This window comes from Pogoniulus pusillus, chromosome 15, assembly GCF_015220805.1.
Source record: "Pogoniulus pusillus isolate bPogPus1 chromosome 15, bPogPus1.pri, whole genome shotgun sequence".
In the NCBI taxonomy this organism is placed as follows: Eukaryota; Metazoa; Chordata; class Aves; order Piciformes; family Lybiidae; genus Pogoniulus; species Pogoniulus pusillus.
The window spans coordinates 7,381,705-7,408,081 of NC_087278.1; the positions used below are offsets into that span (position 1 = coordinate 7,381,705).

The 26,377-nt window shown below is 55.2% G+C and overlaps 2 protein-coding genes across 5 annotated transcripts; one reads left to right on the forward strand and one right to left on the reverse strand.

Annotated features, from left to right (window-relative positions):
* Nucleotides 1-2,199: 2,199 nt before the first annotated feature.
* On the forward strand, nucleotides 2,200-14,592 carry PMM1 (phosphomannomutase 1). 2 transcript variants are annotated; one of them, XM_064155142.1, is made up of 8 exons: nucleotides 2,200-2,814; nucleotides 2,919-3,036; nucleotides 3,909-3,985; nucleotides 4,201-4,292; nucleotides 6,646-6,745; nucleotides 7,959-8,034; nucleotides 10,881-10,996; nucleotides 11,244-11,745. In XM_064155142.1, the coding sequence occupies exons 1-8, from the start codon at nucleotides 2,737-2,739 to the stop codon at nucleotides 11,289-11,291; spliced, it is 705 nt and encodes a 234-aa protein (XP_064011212.1). In that variant the 5' UTR covers nucleotides 2,200-2,736; the 3' UTR covers nucleotides 11,292-11,745. The 2 variants fall into 2 exon arrangements, with proteins under 2 accessions (XP_064011212.1, XP_064011211.1); XM_064155141.1 differs by lacking the exon at nucleotides 11,244-11,745 and adding an exon at nucleotides 11,755-14,592 and having other exon boundaries at nucleotides 2,204-2,814.
* A 2,180-nt stretch (nucleotides 14,593-16,772) lies between these two features.
* On the reverse strand, nucleotides 16,773-25,951 carry CSDC2 (cold shock domain containing C2). 3 transcript variants are annotated; one of them, XM_064155144.1, is made up of 5 exons: nucleotides 25,710-25,795; nucleotides 25,137-25,305; nucleotides 19,401-19,666; nucleotides 19,030-19,152; nucleotides 16,773-18,704 (listed from the first exon to the last, which is right to left on the reverse strand). In XM_064155144.1, exons 3-5 carry the CDS (start codon nucleotides 19,574-19,576, stop codon nucleotides 18,542-18,544), a joined length of 462 nt encoding a protein of 153 aa, XP_064011214.1. In that variant the 5' UTR covers nucleotides 19,577-19,666; nucleotides 25,137-25,305; nucleotides 25,710-25,795; the 3' UTR covers nucleotides 16,773-18,541. The 3 variants fall into 3 exon arrangements, with proteins under 3 accessions (XP_064011214.1, XP_064011213.1, XP_064011215.1); XM_064155143.1 differs by lacking the exon at nucleotides 25,137-25,305 and having other exon boundaries at nucleotides 25,710-25,951; XM_064155145.1 differs by lacking the exons at nucleotides 25,137-25,305; nucleotides 25,710-25,795 and adding an exon at nucleotides 23,022-23,114.
* Nucleotides 25,952-26,377: the final 426 nt, after the last annotated feature.

Sequence of the window (26,377 nt, forward strand, 5' to 3'; positions counted from 1 at the left end):
GTTTAGATTAGATATTAGGAAAAAGTTTTTCATGCAGAGTGGTCAGGCACTGGAATGAGCTTCCCAGGGAGGTGGTTGAGTCACTGACCCTGGGTGTGTTGAAGGGTCGTTTGGATGTGGTGCTTGGGGATATGGTTTAAGGAGAATCTTGGGAGAGTGGGGTTATAAGTTGGGCTTGGTGATCCTGAGAGGCTTTGCCAACCTGGATGTTTCTGTGGTTCTGTGGGTGCAGGAAGGCGAATGCTGACCTGTATTTTAGCAAAATTCCCAATTCTGGGAATTGCCCCGAGGTGGCACTGCTGCCTTGCAGTGCAAGGATGCACCTGAGGCTGTGGAGCACAGCTCCTGCTTTTGGGACGTCCAGAGCAATGTCGAAGCAAGATCTTTCCCGGACAAGAAAGCTGCAGGTAGGAGCAGCCAGGAGACGAGACCATAGGGCAGCTTGGGCTACCGCAAGAACTGACTGCTGATACAGTGCCAGGGCTGCAACAGGAGTGAGCTGGCAGGTTTGCTGGGCGCCATGCCTCCTCCACCCAGACTTAGGAAGTCTCATCTGCAGTCGTATCATGGCTCATGAAAAATGAAGGCTTACATTCCTGAACCCCCAGGAATTCACTATGTGTCTGATCCCGTGGCTGTCTCTTGGGAATCCTGGGTGCTCTGCTGCAGGGAAGGGCAGTTCTTTGGCTTCTGGTAGTCAGGCAACCTGGATCCATGAAGGCATCTCTAGTCATTCTTCAGCATGACATGGTAGACACACTATGAAGTATTCATATGCTGGACTAAGCATCCACACATTAACTGATGATGGAAATAGAGAGCTGCACTTGGGGAAACCTTATGAATGAACATAACCTCTAAGCTGAACCAAAAATTCAGCCCTTGGTTGCATACTAAGCAGCTGGGTGCTGAGCAATCATTCTGGGAGCTTAAACTGATCTGAGAAATGAGTCCAGCTTTTCAGAGGTGGAAACTGATAACTAAGGTCTGATCCAAACAGCCTCAGAGGCTGTGATTCTGCAGGATCATCAATACCAGGGCAAATACCACTTGTAATGTCCACCCAAGACTGCCTTGCTTGCTATGTTACAGTGGCAACTCAGGAATGATGTGGAAATAGCTGTCTTGGTAGATATTAACTGGTAGACACATTTAATGCTTCCCCAGCGAGTAACTGAGGATGTTTTGCTAAACCTTGTCCAAAGCAATGGTACAAAGGTAAATTATTAACACTGCTTCTGTACATCTCCCTCTCATTGAGTGGGAGCAGGAAAAAAACAAAAGCCCAGAATCTGTCAAGTCGTTTTAAAAGGCAATGCTGTGTTCTCTACTGGAGAACAGGGACAGAGTGTTGCACAGTGTCCTGGAAACAAATAATATTGGGGGGTGGGGAATAAAACAGCAAGAAGACTGTAAAATTAATATCTATCCCCCTGGTTCTAACCTAGCTCAGCACACTGAGCACTGGCTGGAGTGGGGAAGCAAGCAAACTCCTGAGCAAAAAAAAATCAAATGTTCCACGTAGGTTGGTTGTGATGCCAGAAAATAATCCAGGGACTTCTGTAGGAGACAGCAGCCAGGAAGCCTGTTCACCATGAGCTATCAGGCCAGCATAATACAGAGCTATATAAATACCAAAATATAAAGCCATGCAGATGTGGTGCTTGGGGATATGGCTTAGTGGAGGACTTGGTAGGGTAAGGTTAATGGTTGGATTTGATCTTGAAGGTCTTTTCCACCGTTGCTGATTCTATGGTTCTGTGATCTGACCAGATGGTCTGATTAAATCCTAAATGGCTCATGGGGTAATTGCTAAGCAGACCAAAAGTAACTGCAAGAAATCGATTTGGCTTTGTGCAGGGAGTTGGAGGCTGAAAAGTGCACTTCTGCAATAGAAATACTAGTTGTTAACAGCACCCTGTTATCGATACTAATTATCAATACCGAGGCTCCGGGACTGGTTGGGGCAAATGCATTGCTGCTCCTGTCCCCTTCCTTCGGACACAGAAAGCCTCAGAGAAACTGAGCTTCCCAGGTAGCTCAGTCGAGACCCCCAGCCCCTACATACCGAGCGCACGGCAGCAGCGTTGTTGAAAGACTAAGGTTAGCAGCCACCGAAAATGCAGGTTTTGAAACTAGGTGGGCTTGAAGGGGAGATGGAATCAGACTTTGGTGGCGCCGAACTAATCTCAAAGCCAGCCAGAACTCTGAGATAAGAGAAGGGTAGATGTCTGCTTTCATATGTAAGGTTAGGAGCGATGAATGCCTAACCGAGCTCTTACTTCAGGGGAGTTCGTTGTTGTTTCGCATGTGAGACCTGTCTTGTGTCTCAGGCGGGGTGCCGGGTTCGCAAGTCATCGCCTAGCGCCCTTTTCTGCGCGGACCTGGGCTGGAGCAAGCGCCTCGCCTCTGTGCGTCCACTGCCTGCTGCACACCGGGTGGAGAACCCAGGTGTGGGACACTGCTAACAACCACAGATGTGAAGACGCCCCCCAGCCCCCCAGATCTATTGATGGGGCTTCGAAGCAACAGATACAACGGAAGAGCTGAAACGGGGAAGCCGTCCCTGGGCGCCAGGTCCAGGCGCTGCTGGAAGGCCGTGGGAGGCACGGGGGTAGGGAGAGCGGGGGGCGGAGGGGCAGCTCCCATCCCTCCGGCGGGGGGGCAGGCGCGGCCGCCATCGCCGCCCCGGCGCGGTCCCGCCCCCCGCTTGCAGAGGCCGGAGCGGCGGCGGGGATGGCGGCGGTGGCTCCGGCACGGGGTCGGGTGCTGTGCCTCTTCGACGTGGACGGGACCCTAACGCCGGCTCGGCAGGTAGCGAGCCTCGGGGGCGCTGAACTCCGGGGGAGGGGGAGGAGGTCTGCGGGGCCCGGAGTTTGTCGCACCGGCCGCGGCCTCACCAGCTCCTTCCCCGCCAGAAAATCGAGCCGGAGGTGGACGCGTTCCTGCGGGAGCTGCGGGAGAGGGTGCACATCGGCGTGGTGGGAGGCTCCGACTATGCCAAGATAGCCGAGCAGCTGGGGGACGGGGATGAAGGTGAGAGGCGGCTGACGAGGTGCCCCGGGGGACCACCTGTGTCCTCAGTCTGACCCCGACTGCCCCTGGGGTGAATGGCCCAGCTGTGCCCGGGCGGGAGCCGCTCTCCGGCTCCGGGAGGGGACAGCAGGCAGCCGGGTCCCCGCGGCTGCCAGCCTCGGCACTGCGCTTGTACGAGCTTCGTCTGCGCCCTGCCAGTATCTCCCATCACACCTCCGGCGGGCAGGAGCCCCTTGCAAATTTTGCCTCCCTGCTGCTCCGTGATGGAGCTCCGGGGCGCTCCTTATCGCCTTCAGATGGGAAGATGAGGTAGAGGAGGGAGTAGAAGGGCGAAGGGACAGGGGGCAGCCCCTGCTCCCTCTGCCGCGTTTTCCCTCGCTGTCACGGATGCCAAGCACTGGCTTCTGAGCTCTGCCTCCTGCCTCCTCATGGCGAGGGAGGCTGAGAATTCCCGGCTGAAGCTGAGGGCTGAGTCGGCAGTGCCGTGTGTCCGAGTTGTGAGCGCATCTGGAGTTAGAAAAGCGGTCACTGCAGCACCCCAGCAGCCTGGCAGTGGGCAGCAGAGCAGAATGAGCAGACGAGCACGCACGTGGTTGAAAGCCTGACATTTCTGAGCCGTTATCTCCGTCGTGCCACTGATTCAGCCTGTGACCTCAGTCAGGTCATTTCCCCCTGTCTGCGTCAAGTCTCCACCTGTGAGCAGAAGATAATCTCCTTGCCCGCTTCATGGAGAGCAGGGGGAAGCTGATGTCCTTCTGCAGAGCACAGTACTAAGGAACTGGGAGAAGGCTCGCCCAGTTCCGAGACCAGCCCCTTTGGCGCCTTGTCCGAGGTACCACTCACGTCTCCTCTTTTGTTTCCTCCCCACTCAGCCATTGAAAAGTTTGACTACGTCTTCGCAGAGAACGGCACAGTGCAGTATAAGAATGGGCAGCTGATCTCCAAGCAGGTAATTACAGCTCCCCTTGCATCCTTTGCTCTCTTTGCCCATCCCCATGCAGCCCCTGTGCCCTACACAGTGTGAAGAGCAGCATCTGACCCCAGGCAGATGGGCAACCTTGCCTCTTCTCCCCAGATGCCAGATCTGAGCATCTCACTCTTCCGAGTCGTGCTTTCTGGTCAGTTTCATGGGAAGTCAAGCATCTTCCTCTTCTCCTCCCACAGGCTATTCAGGACCACTTGGGGGAAGAGCTGCTGCAGGATCTAATCAACTTCTGTCTCAACTACATAGCCCTGCTGAAGCTGCCCAAGAAACGGTAACAGCCCAAGCCCTTGCAAATGGCAGTCATATCAGTGATTTCTGGTGAGCTTTGGACTCCAGAGCTCCCCTCAGAGCAGCTGAGCTACTGAGCTTGTCTTACTCTAGGTTTTACCTTGCTGTCTAGAGGCCCTATGTGGGACCACTGTCCCACCAAGCTGGGCACTGTGGAGGAGAATCTTTGTTCTGGGGAGCCAGCACTGTTGTTTAGAATAATGCCTGCTCTTTTGGCCTTTGAATTTTCTTCCCTGGGAGGTAAGGTACAGCCACTGCATGCATCAAGATACAGCCACTGCATGCATCTTGTTCAGGACAATGGTACCAGCTTGTTACTGGTCCAGGCATCAGGCAGCATTGATCATATGAGTTTCCAAACAGATGAACAATGGCTTTTAAGACAGGAGGTCCAGCGCCTGAGCACCCAGTGTCACTTGGCACCAGTGGTAATAGGGCTGGCCCTGCTCTCCCCACAACCATGTATTCCTGTCTGCTTCCCCACGTGAGAGATGTGGCAGCCACAGGGTGAGCTGGGTTGGTACAGCTGCTGTGAAGGATGACTGGGCCACTGTCAGAAAAAGCAGAAGTACTTCACCATTGAATCAGATGGCTCTGTCACTAGAGAAAGGAGAGGGAACAGACAACATGAAGGTGGAAGGGCAGAACATGAGGGCCTCTTTCAGAGGCAGCCTGCAGTTAAACCAGTTTGGGTGCAGTGTCAAGCCACCCCTCAGACCATAGTTTCAAAAACTTAAAGCCAGTGTGAGCCAGAAGTGCTGTTGACAGCAGTGTCTCATCCCTCTCTTCACCCTGGCTGGTTTGTTCCTGCTCTCACCTGTGTTTGCACAGTGAACATGAGCAGGCGAGTTGCCTAGTTGAAATTAAGCTGGTGAAAGCTGATTAACTGTGATCCAGATTAGTTGCCTGATGTGAGTCACCATGTGGCAATAAGAGAACTGCTGAGAGGGGCCAGGATGGCTCCTTGCAACAGGACTGCTGGCTGAACATGCCCCCAGAAGTGTGGGCTGGGACCCAGAAGCCTCAAGGCTGTTATGTCACCTCATTGCTGTTTAGTTGCCCAACAGTCTGGCAAAATTTCAGCTCCCAAGAGCCTCTGTGGATTTAGGCTTATGGAATGTCTAGCAAAGCAAGGACTTTAACCCACTGTCATGGTTTAAACCCATCCAACCAGCACTAAATCAAACACCCACATCTGAGTCTTGGCCTGGGGCACGAGCTACCAAAGCCTTGGTGCTGTAGAGATGCTGCTCCCAGGCTGCAGGTGTGGCTGCCCATGTGTCAGTTCCCCACCAACATTCCTCACTGTGTTAGGAGACAAAAGGTGGAGAATTTTTCCCCTGGACTCAGTGGTATGCAACTAATAGAGAAACAGCAGGCAGGGCTGGGAGGGACATCAGAGCTACTGAGCTCCTCATCTGGACAGAGAAGAGGATGTCCTTGCTCCAGCTGGGTTACTGAAAGAGTTTCAGTCTGTTTTCAGATTAGCAGTGCTGCCATCCCCTCTTGTTTCTGCCCCACTAGTGCCGGTCCTGTCTGACCCCCTGGTGAACCATCCCAAGGTGATAAGCAAACAGAACTGGCTGGGTTTATAGCAAAGAAAAAAGGAAGGGAGCAGTTTTCTGCCAGTTAAATGCCTTGGACCAGCTCACTGAAGAGGCAGCAGAGTAGTGATCCCAGTGAAAGATGAGGGTGACAAGCAAGAGCTGGATCCTGTCCATGCAAGCGTAGGTAGGAGTTGCAGTCCCCAAAAAAGGCGTGGGGGAGGATAAATAGAAGATACGAAAGCCCTGTGTATCCTACCTGATTGGGTCCCATGAGGAGGTCCTGATTGCTCATCAGGCTGCCACAGGACATCAGCAGTGAGTCACAGTGACATACTCCATCCTGCTTCCCCAGGCTACTGTCACCTTCACCTTACCCACCACAAAGGGCATTTCATAAAAGCCTCCAGGGGTGGAGATGTCACAGCCTCACCAAGCAGCTGATCCAGTCCAGGCAAGAGCTGTCCTTGGAGTTACTAAAACATTAGAAAATCCTTCCTGTCCTGTCACCTAAGCTCATTGCTTCCAGCCTGTCCCCAGGACACACAGGAGCTGTTTATTCCTCTTTTTTGCAGCCTCTCTTTACAACACTGTGAGCCCCTTGGAGAGCTTCAGGAGAGTTGTTGATGCCTGGTCTCTGCCTGGCACAAAGCCCCCATGAGCGGGCAGGGCTTCTCTCCTCCTCTGTGCCCCTGGCAGAGGCTGCATGCCTCATTGGGCAGCCATTCCCATGGAAAGGCTCTGTTTTTCTCACTCTGCTCCAAGTAACCTTGTGCCCTTGCCCACCCACAGAGGAACCTTCATCGAGTTTCGCAATGGGATGCTGAACATCTCCCCCATCGGACGGAGCTGCACCCCAGAGGAGCGCATTGAGTTCTCTGAGCTGGACAAGGTACACAAGCCAGGCTCAGGCCTGCCCTCCCCTTTGTGCTCTATCCCACATCTCAGATCTTAGTCTCCTTTCCCCCTTCCTAAGGAAAAAGGAGCCCAGCTTCAAGCTGTGCCCCAGGCCAACACATGCAGCAAGGTAGAGACAGGACTGGGGAGCAGGAAATCCAAGGAGAATCACAGAATCAGAGGAACATTCCAGTTGGAAAAGTCCCCCAGGATCATCAGGTCCAACTGTTATCCCTACTCTACAAGGTTCACCCTAAACGATATCCTCAAGTACCACATCCAAATGACTTTTAAACACATCCAGGGTTGGTGACTCCACCACCTCCCTGGGCAGCACATTCCAATGCCTGGCCACTCTTGCTTGAGGCCATTCCCTCTTGTTCTATCACTACTTATCTGTGAGAAGAGACCAGCAGCAGCCTCTCCACAACATCCTTTCAAGTAGCTGTAGACAGCCTCCCCTTCTTCCAACTAACCAGCCCCTGCTCCCTCAGTTGCTCTTCATAAGATCTATTTTCCAGTCCCTTCCCCAGCTTTGTTGCCCTCCCCTGCACTCACTCCAGCACCTCCACAGATGAATGGAAGAATTTGACCTCACCAGGAACTAGTGATGCAATGGGAGGGAGTCAGCAGGATTCCTTGTTGGAGACCCCCAGGGAATAAGAGGAGTTTCATTGTTTACAGTAACCCAAGATTGAATTTCACTGAAAACATCAGAGATTTAAACTTCTCAAGGTTGTGCTCTGCCTCCAGGCTGGCCCAGCAGCTGTCTGCTCTCTCCCACTCTCCCCGACCTCAACAGAGCTGGAACCAGTGGACACTCCAGCCTGGGTGGGATCTGCTGGGCAGATCTCTGCCTGGCATGGGGCAGTCCTGGGCTCTGAAGACTTTTTAAGTGAAGCTGCAGACTTTGGGTTATGAGCTGGACTTCTGGGAAACTGAAGTAGCTGCATTTCATTGCCAAGGAAAGGGCTGGGATCTGCTCTCCCCGGGAGCCCCCCAGAGCTGCCCCGAGCTGGTGGCACTTTATGCAGACACTCAGCAGGTGAAAGCTGGCTAAGTGGTGTTGCACCGGGGCTGGAGGCAGGTGGGAAGGGAGCAGAGCAATAAGGCAGAGCTGCCCAGCAGATAGCTTGCAGTGGGTTCTGGTAGGCTGTCAATCTCAGTCATTCAAAGCCTCCTTTCTTCCCTTTCCTCTTCCTCTGCAGAAAGAGCGCATCCGGGAGAAGTTTGTGGCAGCCTTGCAGAGGGAGTTTGCTGGCAAGGGCCTGCGTTTCTCTCGAGGTGAGCTGGTGGAGCTTCCCTGGCTTTGCCCTGGCCTCTTCATCTTTATTTCCCATAAAATGGTAGGAAAGGGAGCAGGAATCCTGGCCATTCCCTCCAGGGGCCTGGAGACCCTGGTAAGAGCACAAGGAGCTTCTCTTCCTTGGGAGCCATCACAGGGGCATCACAGTGGCATTCAGAGCAGGGAATAAACCCTGCTGTGGATTTTCTTTTTTGGGAATCAGACAGACAGGCTTCTTTCCCATGGAATTGTATCTGCCTTAATTCCAGTGAGCTCCCATGGAACCCAGCCCTGCCCAGGAGGTCTGTTCTGGCTCAAGGCTCAGCAGAAAGGTGGCCAGCAGAGCTCTAGGCACTCACAGCCCTCTCTGGCAGTGACGTGGTGTAAAGCAGTCAGATGGCTCACATCTGTCTTGGCCCTGAGGTTTTTTTTTTATGGGAGGGTTTGCTACAAGGGAAATATCTTTCTTCCTGGAAGGAGAGGTGCCCAGAGGAAGGGAGTTTGCCACTCCATGCCATGGCCTTCTTCAGGGCTACTTCTTGGGGTAGAGGTATGGTATGCTCTTGCAGCTGGCATAATGAAAGTGAGGATCCAAAGGAGGGTATTGAGCAGTCCTGAGGGTCTAGCAAGGACATGGAGGAAAATGAGGGTGTTTAAGTGGTGGGGCTGGAGCAGAACAGTGAGCATGTGTGAGATAAGAAGGTGCTATATGGCAGCCTAGCCAGAGGTCAGGGGGATGGCAAAGCTGGGAGGTGATAGTTGACACCCAGCTCTTGCACCCAGTGTTGGCCATTACCAAGGGTCTGACTTGGTCCTCCAACAGCTTTCCTCCTGAGAGGTTTTTCTTGCCTTCAGCATCCTGCCAGGGGCATCCTGTGCTGCCCACAGCACTGACACACACTGTTTGCCACAGCAGAGAAAGACAAGGTCCCCACCACTGTGTCCCTGCAGGCACAGGGGATGAGAGCAGAACAATGAGCCTTTCTCCTCTGACTTTGGGAGGCTGCCATGAAGAACCCAGGCCTGTTGTGTAAAAGCACAGGGACAAGAGGAGCTGCAGGCCCCCCACTTCTCCACAAAGGAAACACAGGCTGTCTCAGGTCAAGCATCCAAAACCAGTGACATGCAGAAACAGGGCTCTTGTGCCAAGCTGGCCCCGTGTGCCTTGTCCCAGGCTGTGCAGGAGAGAAGCCAGAGAAGTGGTAGATCTCCCTGCAGCCTCCCAGAGCCATGCTCTGCCTTGGCGAGGGAAAATGCTGGCTGTCCTCTATACCACCTCTTCTGCCTTTCATGTCCTACCCTTTCCAGCTGGCATCAGGAGCCCCTTCTTGCTGCCCATCTCTGTTTAAAAGGCCAGAGCACAGTGAAGTGCAGAGGTTTGGATATAAACCCAGCTCCTGCTGTGAGCCTGAAGGCATCACCAACTCTGAGCTCATAGAGCACTCACTCCCATCTATATCACAGTGCCCTCCTGTCTGGTAGTGAATCCTCTGCCTTGAGCTAGACACACAGACTCCATCCCTGGCTCCTCAGGCTTCAAGATTTGGGATGTCTAAACCAAGAGGGACACCTCAACTGCCCAGGGAAGAGAGGAGGATGGCATAGGGGTGTACACATTTGTACAGCCTGGGGATCAGTGCCTCTCCTGCAGCAGAGGGGTAGCTGTCCACTCACCTCCTCCCTACAAGAGGTAGTGTTATGATTCACAAAGAAGGAGGATGTGAAACTCCAGAATTCCTGGTGACCCAGTAGAGTGGATTGGCTGGAGAAGCAGAAGTTCTCCTTGAAACCAGGAAGAGCAGAGCAGAGACCTGAACTGGCAGGAGAGTGCCCATCACAAATCACATCTGCCATTCCTCTCATTCCACTTTCCTCAGATCTGCCTCCTTCCTCACTCCCTGGGTGAGACACAAACCTGCATGCACCCAAAGTGATGGACTTTGTTTTGGGAGGAACGTGCCACCTGTGGCTGTGCTGGGATAAGAGTCTGGCTCTGCAGTCTGTGCGTGCAGCAGGGCAGCTCAAGAGGACAGAAGATGCTGTCTGCAGGCACTCCCAAAAGCAGCACCGTGCTGGGGTAAACTCTGCTAAGAGCAAGGGCTAGGAAGTTTGTTAACCCTTGGTGGCTGTGGTTGTCCATGTGCACACCTCTGTGTGCTCTCTGGGAACCCTCTCTCTGTCTGTCCTGTCTGCCTTGGTGCCCCTCTGGATGTTGGTAACCTGCACTTACTCTTGTGGCAAGATGTGACAGGCCAGGACTGAGTGTTCGTGGTACCTCCATGGCAAGGTCCCTGGTCCTTGATCAGCATGCAGAGCCTGCTCGAGGCAGGCAGCACAGCCAGCTAGGATCCCTGAGCTGTGGGGTATGTGGGATTTGCTTTGTTTGTGCAGGGTGCTGGGGGGCCCTGGTCCCTGCAGGGGTAAGGAGTGCCAGCACAGTGAGTGTAGAAGGGCCAGCAATGTCCACGCAGAGCCTAGGGGAGATCTGGGGCCAGTCTCCAAGGACAGACAGGCAGATGCTGTCTGCAAGGCATGACTCCATATCTCCACCAACAGATGTATCTCTTGGGACCTCCCACCCCAGCATCCCACTGGCTCCTGCTTGCCTGTGGGCAGGGGAGCTGAGCTGATGTCACTCCAGTCTGTTCTCATAGGAGCAGCATCTGCCACCATCTTAGCCACATGTCATAGGAGCACAGGAAGGCAGAGTTGACACCTGGCTGCTCTCTACAGGGCTGCTGCACCACACACGTCCAGCCCTCTCCCATCCTCTTGCCTGTCCCAGGGTGGGCAACACCCTGCTAGCTCCCATCGCTGTGGCCTGATGCCCTCCCTCTGCTGGCAGGTGGCATGATCAGCTTTGACGTCTTCCCAGAGGGCTGGGACAAGCGCTACTGCCTCAATGTACTCGATGATGAGAGATTTGACACCATCCACTTCTTTGGGAATGAGACAAGCCCTGTGAGTATGCCCTGCTAGCCCCACACACGGCTGCTTTCTGTCCTGCCTGCAGCTGCTCCATTACTTGTGGCCTGAGTTCCCAACACAGAGCTCTGGCAGCAGGAGGAGGAGAGATGATCTCATGTGGTGTGGGTTTGCAGTGGGCTCACGGTGGCAGCAGGGGCAGGCCAACGAGTCCTGGGGAAGTTGTCCTGGATTCCCTGTGCTGGGGAGCAGGTCCACCTCAGTATCACTTTCCTCCCTGCAGCCATTCCTGCTGCCCACAGGACCCAAAACACAGGCCCCCAGCACTTAGGAGAGGGCTTTACAACAGCATGGACAACTTCACCTTCATTTTAGACCGGTGGAAGATGTTTCCTTGCTGCTGTAGGCTGACTTAGCCATCCACTCAGCTCCTTCCAGATGATGACAACCTCTACCCCCCACCATGTGCCTACCCTACCTTCTGCTGGCCCTTCCACAGGCAGGCATGGGGTTAGCCCCAGGCTTCTGGATGAGCTTTGCTGGTTCAGGACCTTCCCTTCTCTTTCTACGTTCCCCCTCTGGCACAAAAGAGAAGAGCAAGGAGGAAGAGAGCAGGGCTCCCAGCCCGATCTCTTCTGCCTCCCTGGGCCAGCCACTCTTCAGCAGCTGCCTGCCTGCACCGCCGCCGGCTTCCACCCCACCTGCCCGTGGAGCAGGGCAAGGAGCAGACCCCCGGATGAGGACGTCGTAGCCAGACCCTGCTAACGCTTTCGCTGTTCTGTGTTGCCCTGCAGGGGGGGAACGATTACGAGATCTACGACGACCCCCGCACAGTGGGGCACAGCGTCCAGTCCCCGCAGGACACGGTCCGGCGCTGCCGGGAGCTCTTCTTCCCAGAGAGAGCGAATGAGTGCTGACTGCTAAGTCCCCACAGCCCTGCCCCAGCCCCACCCCCTACCCCCGCCAGGACAAGCACCTTCACTTGAGGAATCTGCTCAGGGTAGACTGCACAAAAAGCCACTTTCCAGAGCGGGTCAGGAGGTACCGAGTGAGTGTGGGTGGGTGCGCAGGAGGATGCTTCTGCCCAGCACCCCTGTGACACTCCATGGATACGGTTTGGGCTTGAGGGGCCTCCTCACCTCCAGAAGAACTTCCCTCATGACAGTTCAGGCCACAGTGGGTGGCAGTGCCGATGCTTTCTTGGCCAGAAAGCATCTGAAAGGGCCAGTCATGAAAGTGTGTGTGCCCATCCTGCACTCCCTCCCCCCTTCAGTTTTGCAGTCTCCCTGCACCAGGGAATGTGTGGCTCACCTTCCTCTCCCCCTTGCACCTCTGCTGGGGCTTCTCAGTCCCCAGGCACTCTCTCACCAGAGCTACACTGCACTGAGAGGCCAGCAAGGCTGTTTGCTCCAAGCTCGTGGTAGGAAAGGGTAGCAGTGACTCGTTGCAGTGATGTGCATCCTAATGGAGAGGATCACCGAGTCCTTTACCTCTGTGCCACACCATGCCAGTTCCTACAGCTGATCTGGGAAAGAGTTTAAACACGATTCTGCTCCTGCTCTGAGCTTTGCTCAGGTGCCTGAAGAAACTAATCCTCTCTTTAGCTTACAAAAGAAATGACTGCTGTGGGTGTGTTTCCCGTGTTCTGCAGAAGCTGGTAAATGAGACCTTGCTTGGTGTGTGCTGAGCATCCTGCAGAGCCACTGGGGCAGAAGATTTCTCAGGGGTTTTCCCACTTGCATGTCCATTAGGTGTCACAGATGTGTCACTGTAAAATCTTACCCAGGACAGTCTTAACAGACTGAGTCTCCTTCCTCGCCAGCGCTCAGCTTTCCATCATGCTGCCAGGGTCATTCTCAGAGAGGGCTGGCACAGGCCAGACCTGGCTTCCCATGCAGAGGTACATACTCCACGGTGCTCTCCAAGCTTGCTTTCCACTCCACCTCATCCCACACACACTTCACACGGTCACCTTTAGGGACACAGGTTCTCCAGTGTAGATGTCCTGTGTCATCTTGCTCCTCTCTTCTGCTAGGTCTCTGTGGGCTGCAAGCCCACATCTGTTCTTTGAGCCTTGACCTCCTCCCTCGCACTGCCCCTTTATTCCCAGCGGTTCTAGAATCTTGTAGGCTGTAAAAGACCTTTAAGATCATCAAGTCCAAACATTAATCTAACACTACCAAGTCTGATCTTTGTTATTCTGGGCTGTGTGACCACAGCAGTGATGCTAGTCACAACTTGGTGCTCAAGAGGAGCTCAGGGATCCCCACCCCAGGAGATGTCCTGCTTGTAGCTCCCAGGGCACTCGTTTGTTGTGGACCTGAAGGGTGCCAGAGATCCCTGCAGCCCCTTCCCCACATTGCTCCCTGAGAGCCTTTCTCATGACACCCTTATTGATATGGCACTACTCCATCTCTTGTTTTCTCTCCTCTTTTTGTCCTGTTCCTGCTTTCCTCATCATTACTTTTCACCTCCTACCTAGCAGCTGGACTGCAGAGGGAAGTTTGTCAGCTGGCTACTGCCACTTAACCAAAGAGCCAAGTTCTTCAGACGAGGGACACTGGTGGTTTTGGACCCAGGCAGGCTTCCCATCTTGCCATGGGCAGAGTTTTGAGTGGACCTTGGCACTACTTGCTGGCCACAGGAGCAGGGGCACTGCATGACTAGCACTGGTGGAGTGCTGTTTCCTCCACCTGACCGCACCTCTTCACTCTAGAACACATCAGGTCTGTAATGCATCACAGTTGCAAGAGTGCAGTGGTCTGCCCAGCAGCTGGAAATCCCCAGAAAATGCACTAATTCCTCCTACCCAGAGAGGATTTCTGTGTGGGAGAAGAGGACCTGATGGGGAAGCCTGGATGCAGGGCACCCTGTTCACAGCCCACTGTTTTTGACCCTCCACCACAACCTTCATGGAGGAATTTGTGTGTTTTGTGATTCCTCCTCTGTTTCACTGTGGATCAGATTATTAGTGTGCTTTAAGGGGATTGTTTTTCCTCTACATCTAATCAAAGTTAGCAGGAGCTGTAGCAAGCTTAGTGGTGGGTGAAGACTAGGGCCTGGCCCTGAAGGCAGGAGACACTACAGTGGCCTTGGGGAGCTGAGCTGACCTGCGTGTTTGAAAGAAAGAGCAGGCTCTGTCTAAGGCTGCTCCTGATGGCAGCACGTCCCTTGCTCAGGGTGGGTGGGTGGAGCAGCAGGGCAGGCAGGCCAGAGGCAGGGATGAACTGCTGCTGGAGCAGCCCCGAGGTCTGAATTACAGAATGGCTGAGGCTGAGGGGACCTCCAGAGGTCACACTGCTGCTGAAGTAGGGCCACCAGGAGCCCCAGCTGCCTCCCCTGAGGCGCTGGGATGGGAGTCCTACACCTAGGGAAAGATGCAGACCTGCCCCTGAGACCCCTTTGCCATGATGCTCCTGTCCTGGGTGGGTGTCCACGGTGTAAGTGGGAGTTTCTCCCCACGTGGGTGTGGACGAGCAGATGTGGCAGGTCCTGCGCTGGGCCATATGGCTCCGTGTCTGTGTGAGGTGCATGGCTCCAGTCTGGCTGATAGCAGCTGTCAAGTAAGAACTGTATTTAAATGCACCTGTGTGGATATCAAACACAATAAAAGAATCCTGTGAAAGCCACAACATGCAGTGGCTGGAGGCAGTGTGTGCTGGGCTCTGCTGGGGTGAAGAGCAGCCAACAGGCAGCTGCTCTTCAAAATTCCTACAGAAGTGGGGGGACTGAGCCCAGTCATGGTTACCCCAATTGCGGTCACCTCTCTTGGTGAGCAGCAGCATCCTGGCCCTAGCTCAGGATTTGCTTTCACTGAGCAAGTCTGGAGCACTCCTATGCTTTCCCTGGGACATGCTGTGCAGAGGTAGGTGAGTTCATATGCTTAGTTGGAGATGCATATACTGATCAAGTATATAATCAAGTTATTACTCAGCAATAACCAAATTATTACTCAGTGTTTTTCTCTGCTGTCTATACAGTGAAAAAGTTCCAAAATCATGTCAGGAAGAAGAAAACAGCATCTGGCTAAGCTGTCAGCCCATGGCTTGGATGGCAACACTCTGTGCTGGGTTAGGAACTGGCTGGAGGGCCAGACCCAGAGAGTGGTGGTGAATGGCACCTCATCCAGCTGGCAGCTGTCACTAGTGGTGTCCCTCAGGGATCTGTGCTGGGCCCCATCCTCTTTAACATCTTCATAGATGATCTGGATGAGGGCATTGAGTCAGTCATCAGCAAGTTTGCAGATGACACCAAGCTGGGGGCAGGTGTGACTGAGTTGGAGGGCAGAAGGGCTCTGCAGCGGGACCTTGGCCGCCTGGACAGATGGGCAGAGGCCAATGGGATGGCATTCAATACCTCGAAGTGCAGGGTGCTGCACTTTGGCCACAACAACCCCATGCAGAGATACAGGCTGGGGTCAGAGTGGCTGGAGAGCAGCCAGACAGAGAGGGATCTGGGGGTGCTGATTGATACCCGCCTGAACATGAGCCAGCAGTGTGCCCAGGTGGCCAAGAGAGCCAGTGGCATCCTGGCCTGCATCAGGAATGGTGTGGTCAGCAGGAGCAGGGAGGTCATCCTGCCCCTGTACTCTGCACTGGTTAGACCACACCTTGAGTCCTGTGTTCAGTTCTGGGCTCCTCAGTTTAAAAGGGACGTTGAGATGCTTGAGGGTGTCCAGAGAAGGGCAACGAGGCTGGGGAGAGGCCTTGAGCACAGCCCTACGAGGAGAGGCTGAGGGAGCTGGGATTGGTTAGCCTGGAGAAGAGGAGGCTCAGGGGTGATCTTATTGCTGTCTACAACTACCTGAGGGGTGGTTGTGGCCAGGAGGAGGTTGCTGTCTTCTCTCAGGTGGCCAGCACCAGAACAAGAGGACACAGCCTCAGGCTGCGCCAGGGGAGATTTAGGCTGGAGGTGAGGAGAAAGTTCTTCACTGAGAGAGTCATTGGACACTGGAATGGGCTGCCCGGGGAGGTGGTGGAGTCGCCGTCCCTGGGGCACTTCAAGGCAAGGTTGGACGTGGCACTTGGTGCCATGGTCTAGCCTTGAGCTCTGTGGTAAAGGGTTGGACTTGATGATCTGTGAGGTCTCTTCCAACCCCTGATGATACTGTGATACTGTGATACTGATATATATACTTAGGTTTGCAAACCAAAGTGTAGCCAGTAACCAGATGACCTTCATGTTGCTGTCTAAGGTATTTCCAGGTGACATAGTAAATAATCCTTTTATTAGTTTACATGAAGTTTTAAAAATCTTAATTATGCAACTTTCTGCATAAAAAAGTATAGTTAATTTTCAAACCTAGATAACACTTTATATTAATGATAACTTTAATAAGACCTCTTAAATACAGTGCATCCCATATGTGCATGCCATTGCACCAGACTGAAACAGTCTTAACAGAACAGCATTTGCTAGGTTGTCTCTCACAATATGCCACTTCAGTTGTATGCACTTGTTAAATCATGCTTGCTTGGTGAGTGTCAAAATTGGAATTTATTCCATCTAACCAAGGTCGTTTCTTCTAAGGTCCATATTTTTCCTGCTTTCTAAGTTGTGCAACTAAGTCACCACCCCTGGAGGTGTTAAAAAACAGACTTGCATGAGGCACTTAGTGCCATGGTCTAGTTACTGGCTAGGGCTGGGTGCTAGGTTGGCCTGGATGATCTTGGAGGTCTCTTCCAACCTGGTTGATTCTATGATTCTATGATTCATTCTGCTGTCTGGATGATGAAGTCCCGAGTGCTCCAGGTGCAGCATCTCTACTGTGACACATGCACACAAAACAAAGAGCCATGATGGGGGGCAGGGCTCATGGGAAAGTCACTTTTAATGGTTTATTGCCAATGTTACAAAGGTCCACATATGGTCAGACAGGCAGGAACCACACTGGAATTGTAAAAACACCAACAAGTCTAGGGGTTTAGTTTATTTAAAAAAAAAAAATAAAGACAACTGAAAAAACAACCCAAGACAAATTAAAATCAAACAAAGTTTGCCTTGGCCAAGCTGGCTGCATGTCCCAGGGGTGCCTGTGGCCTCAGCTGGCATCACCACAGCCCCTTGGTGAGCCAGGCGTTGAGTTGGCAGTGAGATGGGCTGTGGGATCCCAGGGCAGTCCCCACAGCAGCCTAGGATGAGGCAGCACATGGTGGTTCTCCCGAGTCCACAGAGTTCCCAGCTGTCCTGTGTGGCACCAGCCTTGCTCTCTTCCTCTTCCCACTTACAGCAGACCCCTGTCCCCACCACAACAGCAGCAGCAAGAGGTGGAAAATGCCCCTCTCCATCAGCACCAGCGACTGACGTTCCTGCTGAGTGGGTGCCTGTGGCCTGGCCATCATCACCCACTCAAATTTAGGGGCTGCTTATCCTTGCTTTGAAATAACCCCCTTAAAGATGCTGCTGATCTCTCTGGAGCATTGGTGCAGGCATCGTTTCTCTGGAGTCAGTTCAGGCCCAGCCTGGTGCACACCATCCCTGTGCTGCTGCCCTCTGCCCTGTTCCTCCCCGGGGCCACAGGAGCCTACCTGGCCAGGGTATGGCAAAGACCAAAATCTATGTTTGTGCTTTGTATAGGAGACCCTGCATACACCGGGGGGCTGGGGAGGAGGTGGCTGCACTCACCCCACAGCTGAAGCTCCTTGAACTGTCAGCCCCCTCAGCAACCTACAGATGTGCACACACATGCACACACACACACAGAGGAAGGAGTGGGGTGGTCCCCATGGGGCTGGGGTGACAAAGAGTGGAGGAGGAGAAGGTGATCAGCTCCCCAAAACCTCATCAGCACTGAGCCAAGAAAACTGCATTACGAGCCCAGCAGTGGTGGGGAGCATGGAGGTGCCAAGTGCACCCCGGCCCCATGCCCGGGTGCAGCCCCCTGGGGCACAATGCCAACTGCACTGGCACCCTGCCAGCAGCTGTTGGCTTCTTCAAACTAAGAGCTTTTTTCTTTCTGTAAGCCACCTGCCTCCCCGTGGCACTGCTGACCTGAGATCTTTTGACAGAGGGAAGTGGCTCAGGTGGCTGCTGTGAGCTGCCAGCGATGGGGATGGGTCTCTAGCGCCCAGTCCCTGCACAGTGATTCACCACACCACCCCGTTTGCCCTCAGCTCCACAGCATGCCCTGCTGTGGGCAGCAGGACCAAAGGAGCTGCCTGTCTTGCTGGAGCAGGATTCAGGAGAATGAATGGAGCCTCTTCAGCTCCCCTCTTCCCCCCCAGGCCCTGTCCTCCTCTCAGCATCTGCTTCAGCTTGGGGCAGCCGGGAAGCCGGTGGGTGGGACTGGTTCCACCGCTCCCCATTGCCCCCAGGACAAGGAAGGGAACATGAGGCTTGGCACTGCCCTTGGAGCTTAGGGGGGTGGCAAGGGAGGGCTCTGCTTCCCCTGCCCCCCTGACAGACACTTACAAACACACACAGAGAAAGGGAACTGTAACCTTATAAAAGACACCTAATGCAAACCTGCGGGTTTGGGGGCAGCCTCAGCCCCGCTGCCACCTCAGCTCCCCCTGCGCCCCCCGCGACTGGCCGGGCAGGCTTGCTCTGTGGGGCTGAGTGGCCACTGGCCCCTCTGGGCACCTAGGAGCCAATGATCTGGCCGGACCATGTCTCATGCTTCGTGTGGGGTGCCAGGTTGGTGAGAACCACCTCCACTGCCTGGAACTTCTGGTTCTTGGGAGGGATGGGGCAGACCTTGTATGTCACCTCGTCCCCTTCCACTGGAACGTACTCCCCCTCGATGCTGCAGGAGATAAAAGGGGAAAAGAGAGACAGGGAGACGAGGGAAGAGGAGGGAAGGGAAGAGGAGGGAAATGAAGAGGAGAGAAAGGGAGAGGAGGAAAAAGCAGTGGGCCTGGGGCCAAAAACTGGACCCTCATCCCAGATCACCCAGCACCAAAGAAGGCATCCAACCCACCAGCTGTGCCTTGGGAAAGCAAATCCACCAGCAGTGGGGGGGCACAGGACTGGCATTGCATGGAGACATCACCAGCCCACAGGTCTCCAGCCCCATGCTGAGGGCCTGGCTCCCCTAGGATGTCCTGGCCGCATGCAGCTTCCAGACTTACTCAGAGACGTGCACGAAGATGTCCTCTGTGCCGTTCTCGGGGGTGATGAAGCCATGGCCCTGGGAGCGTGAGAACTGCTTGCAGACGCCCTTGAAGATGGGCCCGGCGGAGGCGCGGGCGGTGCTGCGGCAGGAAGGAGACGGAGATGTCTCACCGGGGGTGCTTGTCCAGGGGCAGCACAGGGAGGGGCTTGCTACAACACCGCCATTCCCCCTCACGGCACGCCGGGCAGGCTGGCATGGGCATGCCAGGCAGCACGACGGAGACGCGCAGCGGGCACAGGCGGCTCTGCGGGGGCTGCCGGCGGGCGCAGTGCCTGCCCCGCTGGGCTGCACAGCGCCAAGGCTGCTCCCCGCACGCAGGGTACTTACGCAGAGTAGGTCCTGGTCCTCTTGGTGGGGAGGGGGCTAGGCAGGTCCCGCAGCAAGAGGTTGCCCCGCTCCCAGATGCGGCTGCCCTCCCGCTGGAAGGGGAAGGTTGGCCACACTGGAGACTTGGGGGAGTGCAGAGGTGGCACTGCCGGCGGAGCGCTGGGGTCCGACGACATGGTGGGATCTGTGGGCTCCTCCGTTTTGGGAACAGGTGGGCAGGTGGCAGGAGAAAGGGCACCCAGGTGTGTGGGTCTGCTACTTGTCACCTGGGGAGCAAAGGCGAGGGGGCAGTTACAGGTTCCACAGGAGGGGCTTTTGGCAGGGGCAGTTTTGCCATCAGGAGTAGCCTTCTCTGCTCCCAGCCCCACGCCTCTGGAGACAAGCAGCCACCATCCTTCAGTGCTGGGCACAAACTTCCCAGTGCTGGGAATTGCCCTGGAAAGTCTGTCCCAGCTTGGAGCAACCCATTGGTCTCAAGGGAAGGAAAGAGCCTGGTTTGTGGCTTTGGCTTAAAGTTTTCAGGATAGTCATACATATTGCAGATGAAGTCACCAAAAAGCACACCCTGAGAGAAAGAGCAGCTCAGTGCAGGCTGCCACGGGCAAGGCCCTCTTTGGGAAGGATGCACCTGCAGTGCCAGCATGCCCAGCCCCCCAGCCCTGGCCTGTGAGATTCCCCAGCTCAAGATTTCTGCTCAAAGGGTACAGGAAAAAGGCTGAGACACCAGGCAGGTCGGGGTCACTTATCTGGGGTCCCTCTACCACTGGAGGTTTGCCTCAGCACTGAGGTTTAGGACCCAACCTCATCCACTGCCTGTTTTGGCATGGGGAAGGGACACTGGGAGGCTATGGGGACACCTCAAGCAAGCCACAACACAAGCACAGTCTTCTGCTGCTGTGGTCATTGAGCTCCAGTTTCTGGCTGGCATCAGGCAGTTCTCAAGGAGCCAAAGCCCCAAGGGGCAGGAACCCAGAAACCTTTGGCTGCTGGAGGATATGCGAGGTGTGGCCTGAGGAGCCAGAGCAATGTGGGCATGGCTGTCCTCAGCAAACCGCCCCAAGCAAGAAATTGGTGGGGGGAGGGTGTTGTGCTTTGTCAAGCCTCTCAGCAAGATGCTCTGATGCATGATCAGCACTGCAGCTGCTTGAGCAGAGAGCCTTTGCTCTGCTGATTACTCTTCCCATCAGTTGCTGCATCTGATGCCAGGTGCCTCTGTCTTGGTGTGCCTCATGCCAGAAGCCGCCTGGGGGTGCTGAGTTGGGGTTCACCTGTCTCCATCACCCCCCAGGCTCAGGGGTTTCCCCACTACTCAGTGCCAAGAAGCCAGACATCCCATGGCCCTTCCCTGTCACCCCCTGTACCCCTGCCCACCCTGCTGGGGCATGCACCATCTTTTGTGAGGACTGCACACCCCGGGAAACAGAGAACACTTGATTTGGTTTCTGACTCATCTGCAGTGCTTTGAGATGCACAGGCCCTGGAGGGACATACGAAAGGGGGTCACCTCCACTCTGAAATTAGCAGGCACCAAGGACATGGGAAAAGGTTTCTAGAACAGCTGAAGTTTTGCAGAAAGGTACCAGACAACTCCTGTTCCCCTTGCCCACCTCTGCTTGCTGCCAGGTCTGCCTGCTGCCGGGTCCTGACCGCTGCCAGACCAGCTTTGGTGTCCATCCACACCTCAGCTGCTCCCTCAGAACTTCACCACGCACTCCAGGCAGCAGGGGCCAACAACCCAGAAGCTACCACTTTCGTCCTGCCCTCCAAGAAGACTTCCAGCTGTGGCTGCACACCCTCCAAAATGTCTTTCTCTTCTCTGGCTTTCCCATCCACCCCCGCACAAAACCCTTCCTGCGCTTCAGTGGCTCCTCTCTGCCATGAGGCAAGTGGAGCACACACACCTGCCTTCTGCTCCACAGCCCACCCCACACTGGGGCTGCTCAGCTCCTGGCCCACTGGGATCAGCACCTCCTTCCCCCACGCCGAGGTTCAGTATCTTCTGCCCCTACGCCCTGGCTCAGCATCTCCTCCCATTTGAAGGTTCAGGCTCACCATCTCTTTACTCCATGTCTGAGGAGCTCAGAGAGGCTCAGGAAGCAGCCAAACAAGACACCCAAAAGCTGGGGCAGCTATCGAGGTGCTTCTCTGCTGCCATCTGTACCCCTTCACCTGACCTCCCTGCCTGTGCTGGTGGGCATTAAAAAGTGACACAGTCCCAAAGCGTCACTGCAGGAACTGGCACCTTCCCAGGAGGTGTCAGGGCTGGACAAGCAGAACCATTTCGGGGGAAGTGGCCTCCAGTTCTCTGCCACGTCTTGAAGCTGCCACTATGAGAATGGCTTCACCACAACGTGCCTCCCCTGATCGCTTTTGCTGATGAGGCCTTTCGATTCCCCTACCAGATTAGGGACAATGGAGGGTATTTAACCTGAATAATAATGCTTGGAGCAAGCTATTAGTATGCTGAAGGGGTTGGTCGGTGCCAGGAGAAAGAGCTTCCTCTGTTGGGTCCACAAGAGGCTGGAAAAATCGAACTTTCCCAGAGACAAAAGTAAAATAAGAAATGATGGGGAAGAGGGGTACAAGAGAGGGGAGGCTTGCAAGGGTAAACTGGGCAAGTGAAGTGGCAATCGAGAGTGGGTTTGCCCCAGTCTCACCTGTGGGCCCAGCCCAGGCTAGGGTACCCTGGAAGGCTCCCTGGTTTGGGGGATGAGCAGTGGTGGAGAAGGAGCATGCTGGACATCACTAGAGAGAGAAGGCAGACAGCCTCCTCCTGAGGCACAAGGGCAGCAGCAGAGGCTCCCACATGCTGAACTTGCCCTACATGGGGCAAGCCAGGTGTCATCACCTGCAGGCACTCGGGGAGCTCTGGCTGGATCATGGGGAATGCAGGGGAGAGCCTTGGCACTTGGCACCACCTCACTGGGATGAGCATGGGAACAGAGCGCAGTAAGGCTGTGGGATCCACATCCTTGGGGTATGCAACCTGCCCTGAGCAGCTTGCTCTAGTTGCACCTAACTCGGGCTTGGAGTGGGGGCTGGAGCAGAGCCCTGTCCTGTGGCCATGCTAAAGCCAGCTCCCGAAGTCAGCAGCACTGCCCCGCTCCAGTGCCTGGCTCCAGCGCCCCACATTTGTGGGTCAGCCTTGGGGCCTGGAGGCTGAATGCTCGGTGCCGTTGCCAGTGAAGCCGAGGCTTAGCAGAAGCCTTGGCACCACAGGGGGCTCCCAGGCGGTATCCTGCCTCCCACCTCATTTAAATCCCTGCTGCAAACAAAGGAACCGAGGAAATTAAACTCACAGCAAAAGCAGGCTGAGAAAAGAGGGGAGACATGAGCATGTCTTCGCTGGTATATTCTCCCCTCCCAGCCCTGACAGAGAGTAGGCAAACCCTATTCTTGTCCTTCTTTCCTCCCCATGCTCCATCCCACCATCCCCTCCCCAGACCATTATTCACGCTGCAGCCCCAGCAGGTGACAAAGAGGGGGCACGGGAGGCATATTTCCCCTCGCCTCCATCACCACGCTAACCTCCACCAGGGCCAAAAGCATCCCTGCCCACCCTGGGTCTCTCCGGGCCTGGCAGACACCACCCACAACATCGTGTCCACCTCCCGCACGTACCCAGCGCAGGGATGAAATCCGGGTCACCCGCGGAGGCGAGCAGAGGCTGCAGCAGCCCGGCTCTGCTGCAGGGCATGCGAAGCCTTCCCAGCGTCAACCCCCTCCGCCGCCACCGATGGACCTCCACCTCCTCCCTGTCTCCCGTTTGATGGCTGTTCTGCGAAGGTCCCCTGAGGTGACAGTCCTCTGAGCCAAGGATGCGTGTAAGCAGCACCGAGCCCACCCCCTCCCGGAAGGATGCTCTTTTTAAAAACACCCCCAAAATCCCGGTCTGTCTTCCCCCCGGCTCCTCTGGGAGTGATACCCCAGAGCCTTCTGATGATAGGGTCTCCTTCGGCAGCGGCAGCCAGCTTTGCTTTGGCATTTTTTTTGGAGGGCAGGTTTGCGAGCGGAGCTGACAGTTGGAAGGCTCGCAGGAGAAGGCAGGGAAGCCAGGCCAATTAAGGCAGACAGGCAGCAGACACATCAGCTTTTATCTCGAGATCCAAGTACCCCATTCATCACCAGCGCCTGAAAGGTCTGCGGTTTATCAAATAAAATCACTGTCTCTCTCCCTCTCTTTAAAGCCAAACACATTGACTTGGGTGCTAGCTGTGACCTTGTTTAACTAAACAGCCTTTCAAAGTCCCCCCAGAAGTGGGGAAGAGACCTTTTGAGGAGGCAGCAGCCTCTGTCTACCACTCCCCGTTCATTAGCAGCAGCAAGGAAAAATCCCTTTCGCGTCCCTCGGCCGGGTGTGTGTGGGGTATACATCTTTAATTGGCTTAATCACCCTCAGAGAGTCGGCCCTCCCGCTCGGCGCTTCTTTGTGCTCCTTCCATGCCCCGGAACCCTGGGGCTGCCAGGACGGACGGACGGACGGGTGGCATCTCTGCCGGCAGCTGTCACGCTCTGGCTCTGGACGTGACCCTTCAGATGCCTCATGGTTGCCTTAAGAGCTATTTCCTTTCACGCCGCAGCTCAGATGGTATCTGCCACCACATTGGGGTCTCCCAAATGCTGCCTCTCCCCCTACTCCCGATCAGGAGCTGGAGGTTATTTCCCCCCTGCTGCCTTCTCCAGCGAGCTCCCGCAGGGCCTCCCGCATGCTCCCTGCTGCTCGCCATGGCGTTGTCACCATCCCTCGTGGCTGCCGGCGGCCCCAGTTTAGGAGTCAGATTTACATCCCTGCTCCTTCCACTTCAGTGGCAGGAAGGTGTCTGTGTGTCAGGAAGACACCCCACCTCTGCAGCTGGCTGCCGGCAGCCAGCTCCTCAGCTCACAGAGCAGGGAAAGGGATGTTCTGGCCCGCTGCCATTCTGGGAAGGCTGATGCCCCCCTAGACCCAGCCTGTCTAGACATGGGTTGAAACAGAAGAGCTACACCCATCCAGACACCAGAACGTGTCCCCAGGGATCAAGGCAGGAACAAAAATCCCATTTTTCATCTGCTTGGCACATTCGGCCAAGAGACCCAACGACATGGGGGTGGCCAGCAGAGATCCCAGACTGGCAGCTCCCAGGGGGCTGTCGTGAAGGGCAGGAACCACCTGGGGAACCAGGGTGGTTTCAGGCAGAGGTTACCACACGCAGGCAGGGCCACCGCAGTGCTCGCTGGGCTACGTTACTCCATCCTGCCTTCCTCGGTGGAGGCTCACAGCCTTCAGCCTCAGCGTCTGGCAGGTTTTTATAAATGCTGTCTCTGTCCAATGCTAATGAAAGCCCTACCAGCCCTCCCTCTCCCTTTTTTGGCTACCAGACCACGCCAGTAAGAGTTAAACACCAAGCAAAGCAAACCCCTTGCTTACCCTGCATGTTAAAAACCCTTTTTGGTGAACCAAATGACTATAGGAAAAATAAACCAGGCGGTTTTGGGGGAATGCAGACTGACAGCATCCCTTCCCCAGCTAAGCCAATCACACTCACAACTCCAGGGATCTTTGCTGAGGTAGTCTCGCCTACGATACAGCCTGCTTAGCGCTAAAATATGAATGTCACCTTTATGGATAGATTATAAAAAGCTCCTTTAGTCAGTGCTGGGTTGCCCAGTTCTCAGGGAGGCCATGGGAGAGAGCAAGCAGGCTGCCAGATGCAAAGGGGGAGCAAAGGGAGAAGCCATCATGGAAGCTTGATTTACCTTTTAAGCATACAGGCATAACCACTGCTCCCAAATACCAAGTTTGTGGGTTTTGGTTGTTCTGTCACGCTTTGTTTGTTTAATTAGGTTAGTGCCTGTTCAAAGACCTGATGCAAATGTCCTCCCCGTCTCTGTCCTTCCTTCCTCCTTTGTGGATCTAACTTGCCGTCTGCAGGAATGAATAGTGCAGCCAGTCCCAAAGAAACCCCAATTCAAGCTCCCATCATTATCAGCCTGCTTCAATAAGGCAGGTTTTTCTATCAATCACTTCCCTCCCACATGGCAACCGGAGAGCTGGGTCCCAGCTGACCTCAGCCTTCCGTGGCAAAGCCCCGGCTATTTGCCCCCCAGCCAGAGCAGGCGTGCAACGCCGCCACCCCCAGAGGAGTTATTGTTCCCGAGGCTGGTGGGGAATAACCACACTGAAGGAAGGAAATTCGCACTTCACCCTTGCACCTCTCCGCCGTCGAAAGGAAAAGGCAGCTTCGAGAAAAGAAGGTGGTGCACGAAGTTTCCCCTCCAGCTACAATAGCCCAGGCTAGCTGGCTGCCCATTGTGCCTCCCCTCACTCACCTCCTTAGCAGCGACCGGCTCCGTGGAGCTGCTCTCTACAAAGCATCGGTGCTCGGCGGGGCCGAACGCTGCTCCGCTAGGGTGCGAGGAGCAGCGGTCTCGCCTGCAGCCCGGCTCGGGGGGGTTTCTCCGGCTGGCTGGCTGCCTGCCGGCTGCCTGCCGATGGAGCTGCGGTATCTGGTGTGTGTATGATGTGCGCCCCGCACACACGCGCATCCACACGCCTTCCCCTGACGTCAGGGCCAGGCCAGGGGGAGCGGGCAGGTGGGAGGGATCAGCCTGGTCAGTTTCTGAGCTAGGTTTAAAGGAGCAAGTCAGCGTGGGGGGGCTGGAGGGGGCAAGGGCTGGCCTCAGGGAGCCGTATCACTTTGCTTATGCCAAGTGACAAGCGTCGGCGGCACAGCCGGACGCGACAGGGCAGTCACACGGACTGCAGGGACAGCGGAACGGGGGTGGGAAGGCACAGGAGAGGGGCATGGGGGGCAGGAGGTCAGGTCTGGGCCAGGCAGGATCCCCTGAGATGGGTCAAACATATCCTTTCCCCGAGTCCTGCCGGTGTCGCGGCAGCTCTCTCCTTGCCTGCCCAAACCAGCAGCCCCTCAGTATCCACAGGTGCCATGGTCACCCCTGGCACAGCAGGGGAGCACAGAGGGTACTCGCCACAAATC